General features: G+C 43.1%; 2 protein-coding genes across 4 annotated transcripts in view; one reads left to right on the plus strand and one right to left on the minus strand.

Annotated features, from left to right (window-relative positions):
- GTF2H4 (general transcription factor IIH subunit 4) overlaps positions 1-3,904 on the minus strand; it is a 57,051-nt gene extending 53,147 nt beyond the window's left edge. Inside the window, exons 1-2 of one of the 2 annotated variants that reach the window (XM_040425885.1) lie at positions 3,813-3,904; positions 1,239-1,358 (exon numbers count right to left, since the gene is read on the minus strand). In XM_040425885.1, the coding sequence (XP_040281819.1) occupies positions 1,239-1,357 (119 nt within the window). In that variant the 5' untranslated portion in view covers position 1,358; positions 3,813-3,904. Of the gene's footprint in view, positions 1-1,238; positions 1,359-3,808 lie in introns of both variants that reach the window. The other variant, XM_040425886.1, reaches the window with a different exon arrangement.
- A 62-nt stretch (positions 3,905-3,966) lies between these two features.
- Positions 3,967-23,904, plus strand: part of LOC120996145 (E3 ubiquitin-protein ligase TRIM39-like) — a 49,135-nt gene continuing 29,197 nt past the window's right edge. For both annotated transcript variants that reach the window (XM_040425887.1, XM_040425888.1), the window contains exon 1: positions 3,967-4,012. The gene's annotated coding sequence lies outside the window, so the exon portion shown is untranslated. The remainder of the gene's footprint in view (positions 4,013-23,904) is intronic.

Raw genomic sequence — 23,904 nt, forward strand, 5'->3', positions numbered from 1 at the left:
TGCTCCATCAGCCTTGGTGCCATGATCTCCCCGTGGTATCCCTCTGCCAATTCTCCAAATCCTGATGAGTCGCACACAGAACGAGAACGTAATGTAAGTCATCATGAGTGTGGGCATTTTGCCAGCAGGGTGAGAGGCGCGTTGAGTGGACATTATAAACTTGTGAGCCGGGTCACAATAATTGCTGCACGGCCGCGCAGTTTAGAGGGAGCACAGATCAGCCAGTTTCATAGGAACAAATCTGCTGACAGATGCCCTTTAAACCGTGTGAAAAGAAGCTGAGGGTATCTACCAATACAGCCCTGTACATTTCCTGAGTGTCACTTAAAAGGGTTTTCTACTTTATTGCATATACAAAGGATATTCTCTTGGACTCCAACCTACTTGGAGAACGGCTGTCCTCCGAATCCTGCTCCATCATACAAGGCTGGGGCCAGATCCAGAGTAAGGCCTCATGCACAGGAACGTATTTTCTTTCTGTGTCTGTTCCGTTTTTTTTACAGACCGTATACAGAACCATTCATTTCAATGGGTCCGCAAAAAACAAACGTAAGTTACTCTGTGTGCATTCCGTTTCCGTATGTGCGTGTTTCTGTTCCGCCAAAAAATATAACGTGTCCTATTATTGTCCGCATTACGGACAAGGATAGTACTGTTCTATTAAAGGTGAGCTGTTCCTTTCAGCAAAATACAGAATGCACACAGATGTCATCCGTATTTTTTGCGGATCCGTTTTTTGTGGACAGCAAAATACATACGGTCGTGTGCATGAGGCCTAAGAAAGGATAGAGGGGTGGTCATGCATGTGTGTAATCCTCTCCTTTTTTAAGCCTCATGCATATGACATTCACACGAGATTCGCAAAATATGGATGCATTCTGTGTGCCTTTTGCTTTTGTTTTTGCAGACCAATTGACTTCAGTGTGTGTCAGTGGTCTGCACTTTGCTGGCATATTCTATCTTTTAATGATCCGTGTGATTTCCGCTTCCCTATGTCCGTTACTCAAGAAGATAGAATATCTTCTATACCTGGCCTCAAAATGTGGACCACAGACCCATTAAACTCAATAGGTCTGCAAAGAAAATGGGACAGAATCCGTAATTTGCGGACTGAAAAATACATACGGTGCGCACAAGCCCTAAATCCGAGTCTCTACCTATTTTCTAAAGTATGGCATTAGAGATCAGTCACTGTAAGAAAATCAATCACAGCTCCTCGTTTTACTTTGGTAATTCACCTAAAAACAGCCAGACATGTAGCGGGATGATTGTACAGTCGATCAAGGACACCTGGGCTCAGTTCTTGAAGAAATTCATGCAGATTCTTGCACTTCAGTTGCACTCGCTGTAGCTTCATTCTGTGAACACCAATGGAAGGACAACATTAGTTTTCAATTACATCACAAAATTTGATTTCATATATATATTACTAGCAGAAGGACCCGGCTTCGCACGGGTATATTTCATCTATTTAATTTAATGTTTGTGTGTGTTTGACCCCCCCACACAGTGCCCGGCCACCTTAAAATTGGACCTTCCCAGCAGCCCATCCCCTTAACTTTGAACTTCACAGCAGCCCGCCCCTTTAACAGTGAGTTTCACAGCACCCCACTCCCTTGACAGTGACCTCCTCAGGAGCCCGCCCCCTTAACGGTGAACTCACAGTGTCCTGCTGCCTAAACAGTGACCTCACAGTATCCTGCTGCCTAAACCGTGACCTCCACAGCAGTGGCCTCTGCCCCCTTAACAGTGACCTCCACAGTGTCCGCCCCTTTAACAGTGACCTCCACAGTGGCGTGCCCCTTAACAGTAACATCCACAGTGAACCCCTCTTTAACAGTGACCTCCACAGCGCCCTGCCCCTTTAAGGCTAGGGCTACATGACGACATTTTGTTGTACCAATGTCGCACAACAGTTTTTATAATAATAGGCTATGGTGTCGCACTGCGACATGCTACAACTGTGAATTGACAGTCGCCAAAAATCCATCCAAGATGGATGCATGTAGCAGTGTAGTTGTGCCCTATGTGTCGTGCGACTTATTGTCGCTGTGTAGCCCTAGCCTAAAGCTGACCTACAGCAGTGAAGAAAAATGGCTGGGTTGTTATGGAAACCTGGAGTAAAACTGTGTGTATGTGGAGACTAAGGGCCTGCAAAATTCTATTGGCTGATAAGGGACATGTGACCATGTGTATGGCAGTTGGGATATGAGTAAAAGACTTGCAGGCTTTGATAATGCAGGTCATTTTTTGGGGAATATCTCAGGAACGGTACGGTACGTCCTAGAGAGCCGAGATGCCCACAAAATTTATTTCCAGGTAGCAAGGAATTTGGATATCAAGTTTCATTGAAATCGATGGTTGCGTTTTTGAGTGATGGTGGAACATACATATATATATACGTCCTTCTTATACATATATATATGAATAATTATGATACTGCGCTTAGGAATATTATGCTATACAGGTATTGCAGATATATAAAGGCTAGCACACTAAAGTATATCAATATATAGCTACTAAATTGGTTTTAAACAATGTACCTGAATTGAAAACTTCTGTCTGTGTGCTCCTATCGGCGTTCCCGTATTGGATGTAGAAAAAGTTTTCTTCTTTTGCTGTTGTTACTGTGCTTGGTCTTTCTTTATGTTCGGAATCAGGAAAGAATCCAGGTATAGTATGGTTTGGCGTGCTGCCTCGTGCCCCGGCCGGTGGCGCGCTGCTGCCGCAAGTGGAGGTGTGTACAAAGGAGTGGTAAGCGCTAGCTTGGAGCTTGTGAGTGACGTCACTAACAGCGGTCATCAATGACCACCGGTGCCAAGTGTCTCTTTCTCCGACGCGTTTCAAACAGACGCTGTTCTTCCTTTGTACACACCTTACCACAGCGCTTACCACTCCTTTGTACACACCTCCACTTGCGGCAGCAGCGCGCCACCGGCCGGGGCACGAGGCAGCACGCCAAACCATACTATACCTGGATTCTTTCCTGATTCCGAACATAAAGAAAGACCAAGCACAGTAACAACAGCAAAAGAAGAAAACTTTTTCTACATCTAATACGGGAACGCCGATAGGAGCACACAGACAGAAGTTTTCAATTCAGGTACATTGTTTAAAACCAATTTAGTAGCTATATATTGATATACTTTAGTGTGCTAGCCTTTATATATCTGCAATACCTGTATAGCATAATATTCCTAAGCGCAGTATCATAATTATTCATATTACCTCCTCTGTGCGGCAGATCTTTGTGGTTCTGCCGTGATACCGCTGCTCATACTCATAGCATCCACTGAGCGCCACTGTAGCAACCACATATATATATATATATATATACACATATAATGATGGCACTTCAGAAGCCAAGCATTGTACACACACAAATTCAAGTACACCCGACACTGTCCTACATAGAAAAGAGGCAGAAGACAATGCCAGGTCTGGCCTAGCGCTGGTTCTGTCCCGATGAGGACTCTAACACTGCTCGTCCTAAGGGACAGAATTAGGAAACTGTCTAAACTACAACGCCCATCATGCTCGGACAGCCTACAGCTGCCAGGGCATGCTGGGAGTTGTAGTTTTCCACCGCTGGAGGGCCACTGGTTTGATATGTCTCACTGTTGAGAGCAGACAGGTTGCTGTGGCCAGCAGTGACATAAACCTCCCCAGTCTCCGCACACTGTACTGGGGTATACACAGCGCCAGCTAGTCACTGCAAACTATCAACTGATAACTGCTCTTAATCCAGTGTCCTCTGCAGCAAACCCAACGACCACCCGTCCCGAGAAACCCCCGTCCACCCCATTACCCACGCCACAGCAGAGAGCGGCGGCAGCAGCAAAGCCCCGAACAACAGCCAGCTTGGGATCCGGTACCACGTGACTTCGCGTGTCACGTGATCAGAAGGACCGTGCTACTGTAAAGGAATACGATAGAAGGTAAGTCACGTGACTGAGACCTTAGCACGTGACTCCTACGTCATCAAAGCCGCCAGATACATCGGAGAGCAGAGGTATAGGACGTTCAGTGTGACTGTATATTTCTCTGCGTCACTTGCGGGGGATGAAGCGCAGTGTATACGTCTGTGGTCTGCAGGTTATGGCTCTGCATCACTGTGTGCATGTTCTGATAGCCGCAGAGTGTACAGCGTGCATGTGGCCGGCTGCTAGGCCAGAGTATAGGCGCATATATGTAATGTGACTGCAGAGCTTGTCAGTCTGTGAAGAGACTGGAACATATAGAAATGCACACTAAAATATAGATCAACTTTTATTCACCAGACAGCGACGTTTCGATCCTCCTCCTGGGATCTTTCTCACTGCTTGAGAAAGATCCCAGAAGGAGGATCGAAACGTCGCTGTCTGGTGAATAAAAGTTGATCTTATTTTACGCCTTGGATCTGCCGTGGAATTTTTCCTGTTAACTATTTGAAGGGGGATCGCCTTCACAGCCGCTGGCACTCCGCCGACACTTATATACAGCAGTGCCGCTCCTATTCTTTTTATTTTTTCCTACACTAAAATATAGAGATATGTCAAAATACACAGATAGATGGGGCAGACAGTGAAGTATACATAAAGACTTACCGTGGAATTCACTATGATGACAGTGATTAGCGAAGTGATGCTACATCCGAAGTCGCTTCATTCAAAACTTCGAGAGATTCGTCTCCTTACAGTACTAGAATGTATGGGCTCCGATGAGCCGAAGTAAGTTATGTTAGCGCAATTCATGCGCTTCTTATCCTGTTTGTGTGGCGCCAAATTAATTAGAAGAAGTATGCACGTGCCAGACTGCTTTCATAATGAGACCAGACACACTAGGTGGTTTCATGAAATCATCTTCCCTGAGCCATGGTAGAAGAGCTACACTTTATTCACATTACATTGACTGAAATAGCGGACATGACATCACAAAAGGGGTGTTTCCTTAAGAAGAGACTATTGGCTCCTTAATCTGATAGGAGTGGATTTCATAGGTAGATTTGAACACTGCAATGTAATCCCCATTTTCCCCCTTCCTTTATTTACCTTAAACAAAATAATGCACACATGGCTCAAACATCTGGTTTGCGGCCATCTTGTGGACAAAAATGTGTACTACAGAATGTTCACACCACATACACATAGAGAAACAAAGTCCATCTCTCACAGTTATCTGCAGAGTCGCGTGTGACTTCGTTGAATAACTTTGGTAGTTGATATTTAAAGACAACCTTTCACCAGGATACATGTATTGAAATAGTTATATTACCTTACAGCGCGGCCCCCAGTGATGTCTTTCCGCTTTCTTTTCTTCAAAGGTCCCCCCCCTTCATTCGCTGTGGTCCCCGTTTGTTTTGGCGCCTCATATGCTAATGAGGCGATTCAGTTCAACTAGGCGGGGACTTGAATTTGTCCTGGGCGCGGTTGTCTTCTCCCTGGCTGCGAGCGCATCCAATAAGAACGCCCCGCTCTTAGCCAGGGAGAAGGAGCTGCGATTCTCGTGAGAACTTGAGCTCCTTCTCCCTGGCTAAGAGCGGGGCGTTCTTATTGGATGCGCTCGCAGCCAGAGCGAAGATAACCGCTCCCAGGACAAATTTAAGTCTCATTAGCATATGAGGGGCCAAAACAATCGGGGACCACAGCGGATGAAAGGGGGGGTCCTTTGAAAAAAAAAAAACGGAAAGACATCACTGGGGGCCGCATTGTAAGGTAATATAAATATCAACTACCAAAGTTATTCAACAAAGTCACACGTGACTTTACAGATAACTGTGAGAGATGGACTTTGTTTCTCTATGTGTATGTGGTGTGAACATTCTGTAGTACACATTTAAAGAGGCTCTGTCACCTGATTCATGTATACCCTACTTAGATATATAGGCAGGTAGGGAAAAAAAAGCTCACCTTCTTCCTGGCTGTGACGATCTCCGCTGTGATTGGATCGGGGCACAGCCAGGGAGAAGGAGATGCCCATTGAGAAACCCTGGCATCTCCTCCTCCCTGTTCCGATGCTCAGTATTTCAGTATTCACATACTGAGCGGGAAAATAGTAGGGGGGCACAGCGGGGCATACAAGCGATATTTTAAAAAAAAACAGGCAGGGTGGCAGCATCAGCGGGGGCAGCCGGCAAAGAAAAGTATTTAATGGAACTAAAAAAAAAAAAAAAAAAAACAATGAAAGGTCCTCTTTTAGGGTCCATTCACACGTCCGTTGTTTCTTTGCTGATCTGTTCCTTTTTTTGCGGAACAGATCTGGACCAGTTCTGTACCCATTCATTTTCAATGGGTCCTGAAAAAAATCAGACAGCTCAATGTCAGATTTTTTTTCAGGACCCATTGAAAATGAATGGGTCCAGATCTGTTCCGCAAAAAACGGAACAGATCAGGAAAGGAACAACGGACGTGTGAATGGACCCTAACCCCTTAAGGACTCAGCCCTATTTCACCTTCTGGCCATTTTTTGCAAATCTGACCTAACTTTAAAACGCTTTAACTTATCCAGGCCATTCTGAGATTGTTTTTTATGACACTGGTAAAATGAAGTAAAAAAAATTCATTTCTATTTATAAAACAATACCAAATTTACCAATAAATGTTAAAAAATTGCAAATTTACAAGTTTACATTTCTCTACTTCTATAATACATAGTAATACCTCCAAAAATAGTTATTACTTTACATTCCCCATATGTCTACTTCATGTTTGGATCATTTTGGGAATATTTTATTTTTTGGGGGATGTTACAAGGCTTAGAAGTTTAGAAGCAAATCTTGAAATTTTCCAGAAATTTTCAAAAACCCAATTTTTAGGGACCAGTTCAGGTCTGAAGTCACTTTGCGAGGCTTACATAATAGAAACCACACAAAAATGACCCCATCTAAGAAACTACACCTCTCAAGGTATTCAAAACAGATTTTACAAACTTTGTTAACCCTTTAGGTGTTCCACAATAATTAATGGAAAATAGAGATACAATTTCAAAATTTCACATTTTTGCCAGATTTTCCATTTTAATAATTTATTTCCAGTTACAAAGCAAGGGTTAACAGCCAAACCAAACTCATTATTTATGGCCCTGATTCTGTAGTTTACAGAAACACCCCATATGTGGGCGTAAACCTCTGTACGGGCACACGGCAGGGCGCAGAAGGAAAGGTGCGCCATACGGTTTTTGGAAGCCAGGTTTTTATCAGGACTGGTTTTTTTTGACACCATGTCCCATTTGAAGCCCCCCTGATGCACCCCTAGAGTAGAAACTCCAAAAAATGACCCCATTTTAGAAACTACGGAATAGGGTGGCAGTTTTGTTGGTGCTAGTTTAGGGTACATATGATTTTTGGTTGCTCTATATTACACTTTTTGTGAGGCAAGGTAACAAGAAATAGCTGTTTTGGCACCGTTTTTATTTTTTGTTATTTACTACATTCGTCTGACAGGTTAGATCATGTGGTATTTTTATAGACCAGGTTGTCACGGACGCTGCGATACCTAATATGTATACTTTCTTTTTATTTATGTAAGTTTTACACAGTGATTTCATTTTTGAAGCAAAAAAAATCATGAGTGCCATATCTTCTATTACTATTTTAAATCAACCCCCTGGTGTTTTGGAGTTAACACACCATATTGAGCACCATTCCTTCCTACTGATTAGTAGAGCCACTCCATCTTGCGAGCAAAAAAAATCATGTTTTAGTGTTTCCATAATCTTAATTTTTTCAGTTTTTAGGCGATTATCTTAGGTAGGGTCTCATTTTTTGCGGGATGAGAGGACGGTTTGATTGGCACTATTTTGGGGTGCATATGACTTTTTGTGATGTAAGGTGACAAAAAATTGTTTATTTACCTCTTTAAGTATGTTATTTGAGGTATTTACACCAGTGGCTCCACCCTCATGAGATGCCCCCTCTTCTTTTGTATATACAGAGCTAAAAAAACCTTCTCTTGATCCCCAGTGCCCAACACCCCATTACCATCATTTAGTGGCCCCACATATTCTGAGCTTGTTTTTTTTTTTGCATTTATTTATTTAAAATGTGTGACAGAGGGTAAAATATATATAACTATGACGAATGGACAGTTAAAAAAATAAGAATGTATTAGGTTGACGGTAAAATATATAAATGTATGAAGCAGTAGTAAAATATAAATTTATGGGACGGGTAGTAAAATATATAAATTTAAAATAAACCATATTAAATACATGAAGGTCTCGTCATGGTAATGTGGGCGTGATAATGAATAAACAGCATGGTGGATAGTACTGTTTCTATGGTCTTGCCAACATCAGCCGCATCCATATAAATGCACAACATTGCACTCTGTCAGTCGTGTTCTGGTAGAAGTGAATGGGGACCAGGTTACACAGTTAATACGGTTGAAAAAAGACATAATTGCATCAAGTTCAACCAAGGGATCAGTGGGGACGCGATTCCCAGAAGGAAGTGAGACTCCGATTTCTACACATTTTCATAAGTATTAATGTCATTTACTTTTTAAGAATTCATCTAAACCCTTTTTAAAACTGTCCACTGTTCCTGCTGTGACCCCGTCCTGAGGAAGTCTATTCCACAGATTCACAGTTCTTACAGTAAAGAAGTTTTGACGCTTCTGGAGACTGAACTTTTTCTTCTCCAGTCGGAGGCAGTGCCCCCTTGTCTTTTGAGGGCATTTTACATGGAACAGTTTTTCACCGTATTTTTGGTATGGCCCATTTATATACAGTCAGGTCCACAAATATTGGGACATGGACACAATTCTAACATTTTTGGCTCTATACACCACCACAATGGATTTGAAATGAAACAAACAAGATGTGCTTTACCTGCAGACCGTCAGCTTTAATTTGAAAGTATTTACATCCAAATCAGGTGAACGGTGTAGGAATTACAACAGTTTGCATATGTGCCTCCCACTTGGTAAGGGACCAAAAGTAATGGGACAGAATAATAATCATAAATCAAACTTTCACTTTTTAATACTTGGTTGCAAATCCTTTGCAGTCAATTACAGCCTAAAGTCTATGCGTTCCAGACATCACCAGACGCTGGGTTTCATCCCTAGTGATGCTCTGCCAGGCCTCTACTGCAACTGTCTTCAGTTCCTGCTTGTTCTTGGGGCATTTTCCCTTCAGTTTTGTCTTCAGCAAGTGAAATGCATGCTCAATCGGATTCAGGTCAGGTGATTGACTTGGCCATTGCATAACATTCCACTTCTTTCCCTTAAAAAACTCTTTGGTTGATTTTGCAGTATGCTTTGGGTCATTGTCCATCTGCTCTGTGAAGCGCCGTCCAATGAGTTCTGAAGCATTTGGCTGAATATGAGCAGATAATATTTCCCCGAAACACTTCAGAATTCATCCTGCTGCTTTTGTCAGCAGTCACATCATCAATAAATACAAGAGAACCAGTTCCATTGGCAGCCATACATGCCCACGCCATGACACTACCACCACCATGCTTCACTGATGAGGTGGTATGCTTAGGATCATGAGCAGTTCCTTTCCTTCTCCATACTCTTCTCTTCCCATCACTCTGGTACAAGTTGATCTTGGTCTCATCTGTCAATAGGATGTTGTTCCAAAACTGTGAAGGCTTTTTTAACATAGTAACATAGTACATAAGGCCGAAACAAGACATTTGTCCATCCAGTTCGGCCTGTTATCCTGCAAGTTGATCCAGAGGAAGGCAAAAAAAACCCTGTGAGGTTGAAGCCAATTTTCCTCACTTTAGGGGAATAAAAAATTCTTTCCCGACTCCAATCAGGCAATCAGAATAACTCCCTGGATCAACGACCCCTCTCTAGTAGCTATAGCCTGTAATATTATTGCACTCCAGAAATACATCCAGGCCCCTCTTGAATTCCTTTATTGTACTCACCATCACCACCTCCTCAGGCAGAGAGTTCCATAGTCTCACTGCTCTTACCGTAAAGAATCCCCTTCTATGTTTGTGTACAAACTTTCTTTCCTCCAGACGCAGAGAATGTCCCCTCGTCACAGTCCTGGGGATAAATAGATGATGGGATAGATCTCTGTACTGACCCCTGATATATTTATACATAGTAATTAGATCTCCCCTCAGTCGTCTTTTTTCTAATGTGAATAACCCTAATTTTGATAATCTTTCAGGGTACTGTAGTTGCCCCATTCCAGTTATTACTTTAGTTGCCCTCCTCTGGACCCTCTCCAGCTCTGCTATGTCTGCCTTGTTCACTGGAGCCCAGAACTGTACACAGTTCTCCATGTGTGGTCTGACTAATGATTTGTAAAGTAGTAGGAATATGTTCTTATCACGGGCATCTATGCCCCTTTTGATGCAACCCATTATCTTATTGGCCTTGGCAGCAGCTGCCTAACACTGTTTTTTGCAGCTTAGTTTGCTGTTTATTAAAATTTCTAGATCCTTTTCCATGTCAGTGTTACCGAGTGTTTTACCATTTAGTATGTACGGGTGACTTGCATTTTTCCTTCCCATTGCATAACTTTACATTTGTCAGTGTTAAACCTCATCTGCCACTTCTCTGCCCAAGCCTCCAATCTATCCAGATCCCTCTGTAGTAGTATACTGTCCTCATCAGTGTAAATTACTTTACACAGTTTAGTGTCATCTGCGAAAATTGATATTTTACTATGCAAGCCTTCTACAAGATCATTAATAAATATATTGAAGAGAATAGGGTCCAATACTGACCCCTGAGGTACTCCACTAGTGACAGTGACCCAATCTGAGTATGTACCGTTAATAACCACCCTCTGTTTTCTATCATTGAGCCAGTTACTTACCCACTTACAGACGTTTTCTCCCAGTCCGAGCATTCTCATTTTATATACTAACCTTTTATGCGGTACAGTGTCAAATGCTTTGGAGAAGTCCAGATATACGACATCCATTGATTCGCCGCTGTCAAGTCTAGAACTTACTTCCTCATAGAAACTGATTTAAATTAGTTTGACATGACCGATCCCTCACGAAGCCATGCTGATATGGCGTTATTTGCTTATTTCCGTTAAGATGCTCTAAGATAGCATCTCTCAGAAAACCTTCAAACAGTTTACCCACAACAGATGTTAAACTTACCGGCCTATAGTTTCCAGGCTCTGTTTTTGGACCCTTTTTGAATATTGGCACCACATTTGCCATGCGCCAATCCTGTGGGACATTCCCTGTCAGTAAAGAGTCCGCAAATATCAGAAATAAGGGTCTGGCTATGACATTACTTAATTCCCTTAGGATAAGGGGGTGTATGCCATCCGGTCCTGGCGATTTGTCTATTTTAATCATTTTAAGTCGCTGATGTACTTCTTCCTGGGTCAGACAGGACACTTTTAATGGGGAATTTATTTCAACATTCAGCATGTCATCTGACAGTTTATTTTCCTCAGTGAATACACTGGAGAAAAAAATATTTAACAGCTTTGCTTTCTCCTCGTCGCTCTCTGCGACTCCCCCCTCATTACTCTGTAGAGGGCCGACACCTTCAGATTTATACTTTTTAACATTTATATAATTGAAGAACATTTTAGGGTTAGTTTTACTCTCTTTGGCAATTAATCTCTCGGTCTCTAGTTTGGCCGCTTTTATTTGTTTTTTACATGTTCTATTTTATTCCTTATAGTTTTTCAGTGCTTCCGTGCTACCCTCCTGTTTTAGTGTTTTATATGCTTTCTTTTAGTCATTTATTGCTTTCTTTACAGTTCTGTTTATCCACATTGGTTTCTTTTTGTTCCTTAACCTTTTATTCCCATACGGTATGTACCTCTCACAATGAGATTTTAGGATGCTTTTAAAGATATCCCATTTTGTGGCTGTATTTTTATTTTTGAGGACTTTGTCCCAGTTAGTTTGGCCTATGGCCTCTCTTAGTTGGCTAAATTTAGCTTTTTTGAAGTTTGGTATTTTTGTTCCTCCCTGTAGAAACTCTCTTTTGAATGATAATTGGAAGGTTATTACTTTATGGTCACTATTTCCCAGGTGTCCACCAACCTGCACGTCTGTTGTTCTGTCAGGCCTATTGGTTAATACTAAGTCCAGTATGGCTGTCCCTCTAGTCGGGTCCTGAACCAGTTGGGAGAAGTAATTGTCTTTGGTTATTGCCAAGAACCTGTTTCCTTTATGAGATATACAAGTTTCAGTTTCCCAGTCTATATCTGGGTAGTTGAAGTCCCCCATAATAAGCACCACATTATGATTTGCCGCCTCGTCTATCTTGTTTAGTAGTAGATTTTCTGTGGACTCTGGTATATTAGGTGGTTTATAGTAAACTCCTATTAGTAATTTATTGTTGTTTTTAGCTCCATGTATCTCTACCCACAGTGACTCCACATGTTCATGTCCCTCACTTATATCTTCTCGGACTGTGGGCTTTAGACAGGACTTTACATAAAGGCAAACCCCTCCCCCTCTCCGGTTTTGACGATCCTTTCTAAACAGACTGTAACCTTGTACATTAACTGGCCCAGTCATAGCTATCATCCAGCCATGTCTCAGTTATTCCCACTATGTCATAGTCCTCCTCACACATCACTAATTCCAGTTCACCAGTTTTATTAGTCAGGCTTCTGGCATTAGTATACATACATTTGAGAGGTTTATGTATATTTTTTACCCTGCACCTTTCCTTCTGAACTGTTCTAGTCCCTCCTTCCATTCCTCCCCCATTCTTATTACCTTGCCCCCGGTCTCTATCTGCACTATCTTCCCCTTCTATAGTGTAATTTCCCTCCCCCCCCAGTCCCTAGTTTAAACACTCCTCCAACCTTCTAGCCATCTTTCTCCCCAGCACAGCTGCCCCTTCCCCATTGAGGTGTAGCCCGTCCCTACGATAGAGCCTGTAGCCGATAGAGAAGTCGGCCCAGTTCTCCAGGAACCCAAACCCCTCCTTCCTACACCAGTTCTTGCGCCACTTGTTAATTTCCCTAATCTCCCACTGCCTTTCTTGTGTGGCCCGTGGTACAGGTAGTATTTCGGAAAATACTACCTTTTGAGGTCCTTGCCCTAAGCTTTTGACCTAAATCCCTGAAATCATTTTTAAGGACTCTCCACCTACCCCTAACTTTGTCATTGGTTCCGATATGGACCATGACCGCTGGATCTTCTCCAGCCCCTCCCAGTAATCTGTCAACCCGATCCGCGATGTGTCGAACTCTAGCGCCAGGAAGACAGCACACTGTTCGGCGATCACAGTCTTTGTGACAGATTTCCCTATCTGTTCCCCTAATAATTGAGTCTCCCACTACCAGCACCTGTCTGGCCTGCCCTGCTCTCCTGGTCCCCTGCTTACCGGAGCTGACATTCCCCTGACTGGCAGAGGAAGTGTCCGGCTGTGGCAGTGCCGTCCCTGGACTGACATCCCCCTCATCCGCCAAACTTTCCTCAGCCTCCTCTCTGTCACCCTCCCCCTCATCTACCCCAAAGAGTGCTTGCTCGGTGAGAAGCAAACTCTTTTGCAAATTGTCAATGCCTCTCAGTGTTGCAACTTGTCCATTTAGAGACTCGATTAGCGATTCCAAACGGGTAATTTGCTCACATCTTGAACAAAGATATACACCCTTGAACGGCTGTTCCAGGACTGCATACGTCATGCAAGATGTGCACTGGACTGCGTTGTCAATTGTGCAACACATACTAAATGGGGATTACACCACAAATGCGAAAATACAATATAATGTAGTACTAAGAAACAGGCTAATTGCAGTCCCCCACTGAAGTCCCTGAATCTAAAGTCCCTGAATCTAAAGTCCCTGAATCTAAAGTCACTTAATCTTAAGTCACACACTTACGCAACCACACTTAATCAACCACGCGTCGCGGTCAAACTCGCGTTATATATCTCCTTATATAAATATAAATGCAGCTCACTACACCAGCCTGGTTTGTTTCCCCTCTGGATTCAGATGTCGTTTGGCAAACTCTAATCTGGCCTTCCTGTTTTTGAGGCTCACCAATGGTTTACATCTTGTGGTGAACCCTCTGTATTCACTCTGGTGAAGTCTTCTCTTAATTGTTGACTTTGACACACATACACCTACCACCTGGAGAGTGTTCTTGATCTGGCCAACTGTTGTGAAGGGTGCTTTCTTCACCAGGTAAAGAATACTTCAGTCATCCACCACAGTTGTTTTCCGTGGTCTTCCGGGTCTTTTGGTGTTGCTGAGCTCACCGGTGCGTTCCTTCTTTTTAAGAATGTTCCAAACAGTTGTTTTGGCCATGCCTAATGTTTTTGCTATCTCTCTGATGGGTTTGTTTTGTTTTTTCAGCCTAATGATGGCTTGCTTCACTGATAGTGACAGCTCTATGGATCTCATCTTGAGAGTTGACAGCAACAGATTCCAAATGCAAATAGCACACTTGAAATGAACTCTGGACCTTTTATCTGCTCATTGTAATTGGGATAATGAGGGAATAACACACACCTGGCCATGGAACAGCTGAGAAGCCAATTGTCCCATTACTTTTGGTTCCTTAACAAGTGGGAGGCACATATGCAAACTGTTGTAATTCCTGCACCGTTTACCTGATTTGGATGTAAATACCCTCATATTAAAGCTGACGGTCTGCAGTTAAGGCCTAATGCACACAACTGTTGTCTGGTCCGCATCCGAGCCGCAGTTTTTGCGGCTCGGTTGCAGACCCATTCACTTCAATGGGGCCACAAAAGATGCGGACAGCACTCCGTGTGCTGTCCGCATCCATTGCTCTGTTCCGTGCCCCCGCAAAAAAAAAAAAAAATGTCCTATTCTTGTCCGTTTTGCGGACAAGAATAGGCATTTCTACAATGGGACGCCTGTTCCGTTCCACAAGTTGCGGAAGGCACACGGACCACAAAAAAACTGAACGGTCGTGTGCATGAGGCCTAAAGCACATCTTGTTTGTTTCATTTCAAATCCATTCTGGTGGTGTATAGAGCCAAAAATGTTAGAATTGTGTCTATGTCCCAATATTTATGGACCTGACTGTATTTGCATAGGTTAATCATGTCCCCCCTTAGTAACTAAGACCCTCCATGCCCCTTATCATTTTAGTCGCTCTCCTCTGTACTTTTTCCAGCTGCAGTGCGTCCTTTCTATGGACTGGTGCCCAGAACTGAACTGTATATTCCAGATGAGGCCGCACCAACACTTTGTAAAGTGATAATATTACATCCCTGCCCCGCGAGTCCATGCTTCTTTTAATGCATAACAATATCCTGGTGGCCTTAGAAGCAGCTGATTGACATTGTGTGCTGTTATTTAATCTACCATCTACAAGGACACCCAAATCCTTCTCTATAAATGACTCTCCCAGTGTTACATCACCTAGGACATATGAAGCACAGAGATTATTACTACCAAGATGCATAATTTTACATTTATCCACATTGAACCTCATTTGCTGTGTGTGGGCCCCAACGTCCTGTTTTGCTCAGTCTGAATATAACTTGAAAGTGAGACAGGACTCCTTTTAACCTTTGTAAGGGACGAGTTACCAAATAATGAATGAGATTTGCCTTTCTATGCAACATATGGTGAATGAATTGCTAGATGCTGATGGTATTGTAATTCTCAGAATAGAACATTTCGTATAAGGCTACTTTCACACTAGCGTTCGGAGCGGATCCGTCTGATGTTTCATCAGACGGATCCGCTCCGATAATGCAGACGTTCGCATCCGTTCAGAACGGATGCGTCTGCATTAAAACTTAGAAAATTTTCTAAGTGTGAAAGTTGTCTGAGCGGATCCGTTCAGACTTTACATTGAAAGTCAATGGGGAACGGATCCGCTTGAAGATTGAGCCATATTGTGTCATCTTCAAGCGGATCTGTCCCCATTGACTTACATTATAAGTCTGGACGGATCCGCTCGCCTCCGCACGGCCAGGCGGACACCCGAACGCTGCAAGCAGCGTTCAGGTGTCCGCTCACTGAGCGGAGCGGAGGCTGAACGCTGGCAGGCGGATGCATTCTCAGTGGATCCGCCTCCACTGAGAATGCATTGGGGCCAGACGGATGCGTTCGGGGCCGCTCGTGAGCCCCTTCAAACGGTGCGCACGAGCGGACACCCGAACGCTAGTGTGAAAGTAGCCTAAGGCTAGTTTGGCACGAGCATTTACAGATGCGGCAGGCTGGTCCGGCCCCATTAACTATAATGAGATCCGGCTGGAACCCTGTTTTTGTCCAGCTGATTCCTGGCATTCTATGCCGGAAGGCTGCGCCACTAGTGTGAAACTATCCTAACAGTTCAATGTTTTTTTAGGTTTTCTATAGCTGTAAACAATGAATGTTTTTTTTGTAAAGTATTCAGATAAAATTGCACAAGTGAAAAGTTCTACAATTTTCTAATATACTTTGACCCTTAAGGGATTTGATTAGTGATTCTGAGCCAAAACCATAAGTGAAGCCTACACAGAGAGAAAATATAAGGGCTCATGCACACAGCAGGTCCACAATACACCGGCACTGGCCATGTGCACCCCGCATCACGGATGCGGACCCATTCACTTGAGGTGCGGAATGGAGGCACGGATCGGAAGCCCACGGAAGTACTACTTTTTTTAAGTGAATGGGCCGGCGATCCACATGCGGCGGCCCGACGGTCAGTGCCCGTGCATTGCGGACCGCAGGACAGGCTCAGCCAGCACACGGTCGTGTGCATGAGCCCTAATGGTGAGATCTGTGCTTGTTCTGTGTTTTTGACCCGCTCCTGGTTTTGGCTCACAATCACTGAACAATGAAGTGTGAACTTGGCCTTAGCTTGCTGTGAGTGAACACTGTTGTTACATTCCGAGTCCTCTGTTCAGCTGACAAACTGAATACCATTGTAACCAGGCTAAGCGATGCTTTGTGAGATTAATATATCAGCAGCTTCTGCAGAGCTATCTCTGTATCATTTCCAGAATGGTTTTTTTTGCGGACCATATGCGGAACCATTCATTTTAATGGGTCCGCTGAAAAACATAGAAGTTACTCTGTGTGCACTCAGTTTCCGTATGTCCATTCCACACAAAAAATAGAACATGTCCTATTATTGTCCGCATTACAGACAAGGATAGGACTGTTCTATTAGGGGCCGGCTGTTCCGTTCTGCAAAATACGGAATGCACACAGATGTCATTTGTATTTTTTGCAGATCGCAAAATACATACGATCGTGTGCATGAGGGTTTAGGCTGGGTTCACATCACCTTTATTTTTCAATTTTTCAGAGGAACAGAAAAATAAAGTTCTGCACGCAGGACCTTTTCTTCCGTATAAAATAACATTTCTCAGATGGAAATGGCATGTGCATAACGGAACATAACAGATGCTTCAAATACAGGATCAGTTTTTTTCCTTATTTTTACAGTTTTTTGGACAGATCGGAAGAATGGAAAAATTAAACGATCATGTGAATTGAGCCTTATTGTGGGTTTTAACATTGCTTTTGTACTGTCTTTTAAAAATGCATCCGCGCATTTTGCACGCGCGTGAGAAAAATCGGCATGTTTGGTACCCAGACCCGAACCCGGATTTCTTCACAGAAGTTTGGTTTAGGTGTTCTGTAGATTGTATTATTTTCCCTTATAACATGGTTATAAGGGAAAATAATAGCATTCTTAATACAGAATGCTTAGTAAAATGTCCATTGAGGGGTTAAAAATAATAAACAAATTTAACTCACCCCATCCACTTGGTCGCGTAGCGGATCCCCTCTTCTTTCTACTTTCTTCAGGACCTGGCTAAAGGACCTTTGACGTCACTGCGCTCATCACATGGTCCATCACATGGTCCATCATATAACCATCTTATAAGGGAAAATAATAATGACCGGGTCCCCATCCCGATCGCCTCCTAGCAACCATGCGTGAAAATCGCACCGCATCTGCACTTGCTTGCGGATGCTTGCGATTTTCACGCAGCCCCATTCACTTCTATGGGGCCTGCGTTGCTTGAAAAAGCACAATATAGAGCTTGCTGCGATTTTCACGCAACGCACAAGTGATGCGTGAAAATCACCGCTCATGTACACAGCCCCATTGATGTGAATGGGTCCGGATTCAGTGCGGGTGCAATGCATTGCACCCGTGTGGAATTCGCGCCCATGTGAAAGGGGCTTTAGGTTTCCGTCAGAGAGCCTGACGTTTACAGGACAAAATAGCTCAGCATGCTGCATTATTCCCTTTTGTAGGGAAACTGCAATGGAGACCGCTAATGCAGATGGGAACCAAGCTTTAGGCCTTACACAGATTAGTAAGTTCAGAGAAACTCGCAGCGTGTGGCAGTGTGATTTCCCATTCTTAACTCTGCTCCTCTCACAGCATCCCACAGCATTAGGCCTTATGCACACGACCATATTTTTTCACGGTCCGCAAAACGGGGTTCCGTTGGTCCGTGATCCGTGACCGTTTTTTCGTCCGTGGGTCTTCCTTGATTTTTGGAGGATCCACGGACATGAAAAAAATGTCGTTTTGGTGTCTGCCTGGCCGTGCGGAGCCAAACGGATCCGTCCTGAATTACAATGCAAGTCAATGGGGACGGATCCGTTTGACATTGACACAATATGGTGCCATTTCAAACGGATCCGTCCCCCATTGACTTTCAATGTAAAGTCAGGAGTCCCTATTATACCATCGGATCAGAGTTTTCTCAAATCCGATGGTATATTTTAACTTGAAGCGTCTCCATCACCATGGGAACGCCTCTATGTTAGAATATACTGTCGGATATGAGTTAGATCGTGGAACTCATATCCGACAGTATATTCTAACACAGAGGCGTTCCCATAGTGATGGGGACGCTTCTAGTTAGAATATACTACGAACTGCGTACATGACTGCCCCCTGCTGCCTGGCAGCACCTGATCTCTTACAGGGGGCTGTGATCCGCACAATTAACCCCTCAGGTGCTGCACCTGAGGGGTTAATTGTGCATATCATAGCCCCCTGGCCAGTGTGCGGCCCCCCCTCCCTCCCTCTATTGTAATATCATTGGTGGCCAGTGTGCGGCCTCCCCTCTCTCCCCCCGCCCCCCCGCCCCCGATCATTGATGGCAGCGGAGAGTTCCGATTGGAGTCACAGTTTAATCATACTTACAATATTAGAAGCATCATACTTACCTGCTGCGCTGTCTGTGACCGGCCGGGAGCTCCTCCTACTGGTAAGTGACAGGTCTGTGCGGCGCATTGCTTAATGATCTGTCACTTACCAGTAGGAGGAGCTCCCGGCCGGTCACAGACAGCGCAGCAGGTAGGTATGATGCTTCTAATATTGTAATATTGCTAAGTAACCATGGCAACCAGGCCTGCAGTAGCGTCCTGGTTGCCATGGTTACCGATCGGAGCCCCAGAGCGATTAAACTGGGACTCCGATCGGAACTCTCCGCTGCCACCAATGATCGGGGGGGGGAGAGGGGAGGCCGCACACTGGCCACCAATGAAATTTAAACTGGGGAGGGAGGGGAGTCTGCCCCCTGCTGCCTGGCAGCCCCTGATCTCTTATAGGGGGCTATGATATGCACAATTAACCCCTCAGGTGCAGCACCTGAGGGGTTAATTGTGCGGATCACAGCCCCCTGTAAGAGATTGGGTGCTGCCAGGCAGCAGGGGGCAGTCATGTACACAGTTCGTAGTATATTCTAACTAGAAGCGTCCCTATCACTATGGGAACGCCTCTGTGTTAGAATATACTGTCGGATATGAGTTTTCACGAAGTGAAAACTCATCTCTGAAAAAGCTTTTATGCAGACGGATCTTGGCATCCGTCTGTATGAAAGTAACCTACGGACGCGGATGCCAATCTTATGTGCATCCGTGTTCTTTCACGGACCCATTGACTTGAATGGGTCCGTGAACCGTTGTCCGTCAAAAAAATAGGACACGGATGCGGCTGCAAAACGGTGCATTTTCCGATTTTTCCACGGACCCATTGAAAGTCAATGGGTCCGCGGAAAAAAAACGGAAAACGGCACAACGGCCACGGATGCACAAAACGGTCATGTGCATGAGGCCTTATACAGATTTATAATGCTGTATGACCCTGAGAGACCTGTATCTACTGAATTACACTGCCAGCATTATGTCAGTGTAATATGACAGATTCCAGGTCTCTCAGGGAGACACAGCGTTATAAATCAGTATAAAGGCTCATGCAGACGAGTATGTGTGCCCCGTGCCCGTATTGCGGACCATAAACAGCGATCTGCTGCTCAGAAACCATGATTCTGTATGAGAACGAGGGAACGCAATAGCAATACCTCGTCCTCCTACAGTAAAGGAGCTTGCTGCATGTAAATGCAGTAGTCTCCTTAGGCTACTTTCACACTCGCATTTTGGCTTTCCATTTGTGAGATCCGTCATGGGCTCTCACAAGCGGTCCAAAATGGATCAGTTTTGCCCTAATGCATTCTGAATGGAAAAGCATCCGCTTAGAATGCATCAGTATGCCTCCGATCAGTCTCCATTCCACTCTGGTGGCGGACATCCAGCATTTTGCTGCCTGCTTGATGAAACTGAGCCAAACGGATCCGTCCTGGCACACAATGTAAGTCAATGGGGACGGATCCGTTTTCTCTGACACAATCTGGCACAATAGAAAACGTCTCCTATTGACTTTCAATGGAGTTCATGATGGATCCGTCTGGCTATGTTACAGATAATACAAACTGATCCGTTCATGCGGTTGTATTATTGTAATGGATCCGTTTTTGCAGATCCATGACGGAAAGTAGCCTTAAAGAGGACCTTTCACCTGTATAAACGATGTTAACTGAGTATGCTGCCATATAGAGCGGCGCCCGGGGATCTCACTGCACTTACTATTATCCCCGGGCGCCGCTCCGTTCTCCCGTTATAGGCTCCGGTACCTTTGCTTTTTAAGTTATAGTAGGCGGGTCTTCCCTTGTCCTGTGGGCGTCTCCTTCTCCTAGGCTGCAGCGCTGGCCAATCGCAGCGCACAGCTCACAGCCTGGGAGGTTTTTTTCTCCCAGGCTGTGAGCTGTGCGCTGCGATTGGCCAGCGCTGCAGCCTAGGAGAAGGAGACGCCCACAGGACAAGGGAAGACCCACCTACTATAACTTAAGAAGCAAAGGTACCGGAGCCTATAACGGGAGAACGGAGCGGCGCCCGGGGATAATAGTAAGTGCAGTGAGATCCCCGGGCGCCGCTCTATATGGCAGCATACTCAGTTAACATCGTTTATACAAGTGAAAGGTCCTCTTTAACTGAACGAGCAGCTGACTGTTGCGAAAGAACGATTTCTTCCCAATGATCGGTCACTCAGTCGGCGCGTGTAAATCCAGATTTAGTCCAAAAGGAATGCAGTGCATTATATGAGTGATCAGAAGATTGCATGGTTAACTCCTTAAGGACCGGGCTCATTTTCACCTTAAGGACCAGGCCATTTTTTGCAAATCTAACTAGTGTCACTTTATGTGGTGATAACTTTAAAACGCTTTGACTTATCCAGGCCATTCTGAGATTGTTTCTTCGTCACATATTGTACTTCATGACACTGGTAAAATGGAGTAAAAAAAAAAACATTTTTATTTATAAAAAAAATACAAAATTTTGCAAAAATTTTGAAAAATTTGCAAATTTCCAAGTTTCAATTTCTCTACTTCTATAAGACATAGTAATACCTACAAAAATAGTTATTACTTTACATTCCCCATATGTCTACTTCATGTTTGGATCATTTTGGGAATGACATTTTATTTTTGGGGGACGTTACAAGGCTTAGAAGTTTAGAAGCAAATCTTGACATTTTTCAGAAATTTTCAAAAAAACACTTTTCAAGGACCAGTTCAGGTCTGAAGTCACTTTGTGAGGCTTACATAATAGAAACCACCCCATTCTAGAAACTACACCTCTCAAGGTATTAAAAACTGATTTTACAAACTTTGTTAACCCTTTAGGTGTTCCACAAGAATTAATGGAAAATAGAGCTACAATTTCAAAATTTCACTTTTTTGGCAGATTTTCCATTTTAATAATTTTTTACCAGTTACAAAGCAAGGGTTAACAGCCAAACAAAACTCAATATTTATGGCTCTACAGAAACAGCCCACATGTGGTCGTAAACCGCTGTACGGGCACACGGCAGGGCGCAGAAGGAAAGGAATGCCATATGGTTTTTGGAAGGCAGATTTAGCTGGACTGGTTTTTTGACACCATATCCCATTTGAAGCCCCCCTGATGCACCCCTAGAGTATAAACTCTAAAAAAAGTAATCCCATTTTAGAAACTACGGGATAGGGTGGCAGTTTTGTTGGTACTATTTTAGGGTACATATGATTTTTGGTTGCTCTATATTACACTTTTTGTGAGGCAAGGTAATAAGAAATAGCTGTTTTGGCACCGTTTTTATTTTTTGTTATTTACAACATTCCTCTGACAGGTTAGATCATGTGGTATTTTTATAGACCAGGTTGTCACAGATGCGGCGATAGCTAATATGTATACATTTTTTTTTTTATGTAAGTTTTACACAATGATTTCATTTTTTTAAACTAAAAAAAATTATGTTTTAGTTTCCATAGTCTGAGAGCCCTAATTTTTTTCAGTTTTTGGGTAGGGTATCTTAGGTAGGGTATGATTTTTGCGGGATGAGATGACGGTTTGATTGGCACTATTTTGGGGTGCGTGTGACTTTTTGATCGCTTGCTATTATACTTTTTGTGATGTAAGGTGACAAAAAATGGCTTTTTTTACACTGTTTTTATGTTTTTTTTTATGGTATTCACCTGAGGGGTAAGGTCATGTGATATTTTTATAGAAAAAGTTATTATGGACGCTGCTATACCTAATATGTATACTTTTTTTTTATTTATGTAAGTTTTACACAATAACAGCTTTTTTAAAACAAAAAAAATGATGTTTTAAAGTGTCTTCATATTCTGAGCCATATTTATTTTTTATTTTTTAGGCGATTGTCTCAGGTAGGGGCTAATTTTTTTGCGGGATGAGGTGACGGTTAGATTAATACTACTTTGGTGGGCAAACGCCTTTTTGATCGCTTGCTATTATACTTTTTGTGATGTAAGGTGACAAAAAATGGCTTTTTTTACACTGTTTTTATGTTTTTTTTTATGGTATTCACCTGAGGGGTTAGGTCATGTGATATTTTTATAGAGAAAGTTATTACGGACGCTGCTATACCTAATATGTATACTTTTTTTTTATTTATGTAAGTTTTACACAGTGATTTCATTTTTGAAGCAAAAAAAATCATGTTTTAGTGTTTCCATAGTCTGAGAGCCATAATTTTTTCAGTTTTTGGGCGATTATCTTGGGTAGGGTATGATTTTTGCGGGATGATATGACGGTTTGATTGGCACTATTTTGGGGTGCATATGACTTTTTATTCGCTTGCTATTGCACTTTTTGTGATGTAAGGTGACAAAAAATGGTTTATTTAGCACAGTTTTTATTTTTTTTTACGGTGTTCATCTGAGGGGTTAGGTCATGTGATATTTTTATAGAGCCGGTCGATACGGACGCGGCGATACCTAATATGTATACTTTTTTTTATTTATGTAAGTTTTACACAATAACAGCTTTTTTAAAACAAAAAAAATGATGTTTTAGTTTCTCCATATTCTGAGCCATATTTATTTTTTATTTTTTAGGCGATTGTCTCAGGTAGGGGCTAATTTTTTTGCGGGATGAGGTGACGGTTAGATTAATACTACTTTGGTGGGCAAACGCCTTTTTGATCGCTTGCTGTTGTACTTTTTGTGATGTAAGGTGACAAAAAAAATTGTTTATTTAGCACAGTTTTTTTTTTTACGGTGTTGATCTGAGGGGTTTGGTCATGTGATATGTTTATAGAGCCGGTCAACACGGACGCGGCGATACCTAATACGTATAGTTTTTTCCCCCCCTATTTTTACAAAAAAAAAATTAAACTTTATTTGGGGAAAATGAAACTTTAAATTTTTTGGGGGGAAAACTTTATTTTTTCCAGTTTTT

The sequence above is a fragment of the Bufo bufo genome, chromosome 3 (genome assembly GCF_905171765.1).
Source record: "Bufo bufo chromosome 3, aBufBuf1.1, whole genome shotgun sequence".
NCBI classification, from domain to species: Eukaryota; Metazoa; Chordata; class Amphibia; order Anura; family Bufonidae; genus Bufo; species Bufo bufo.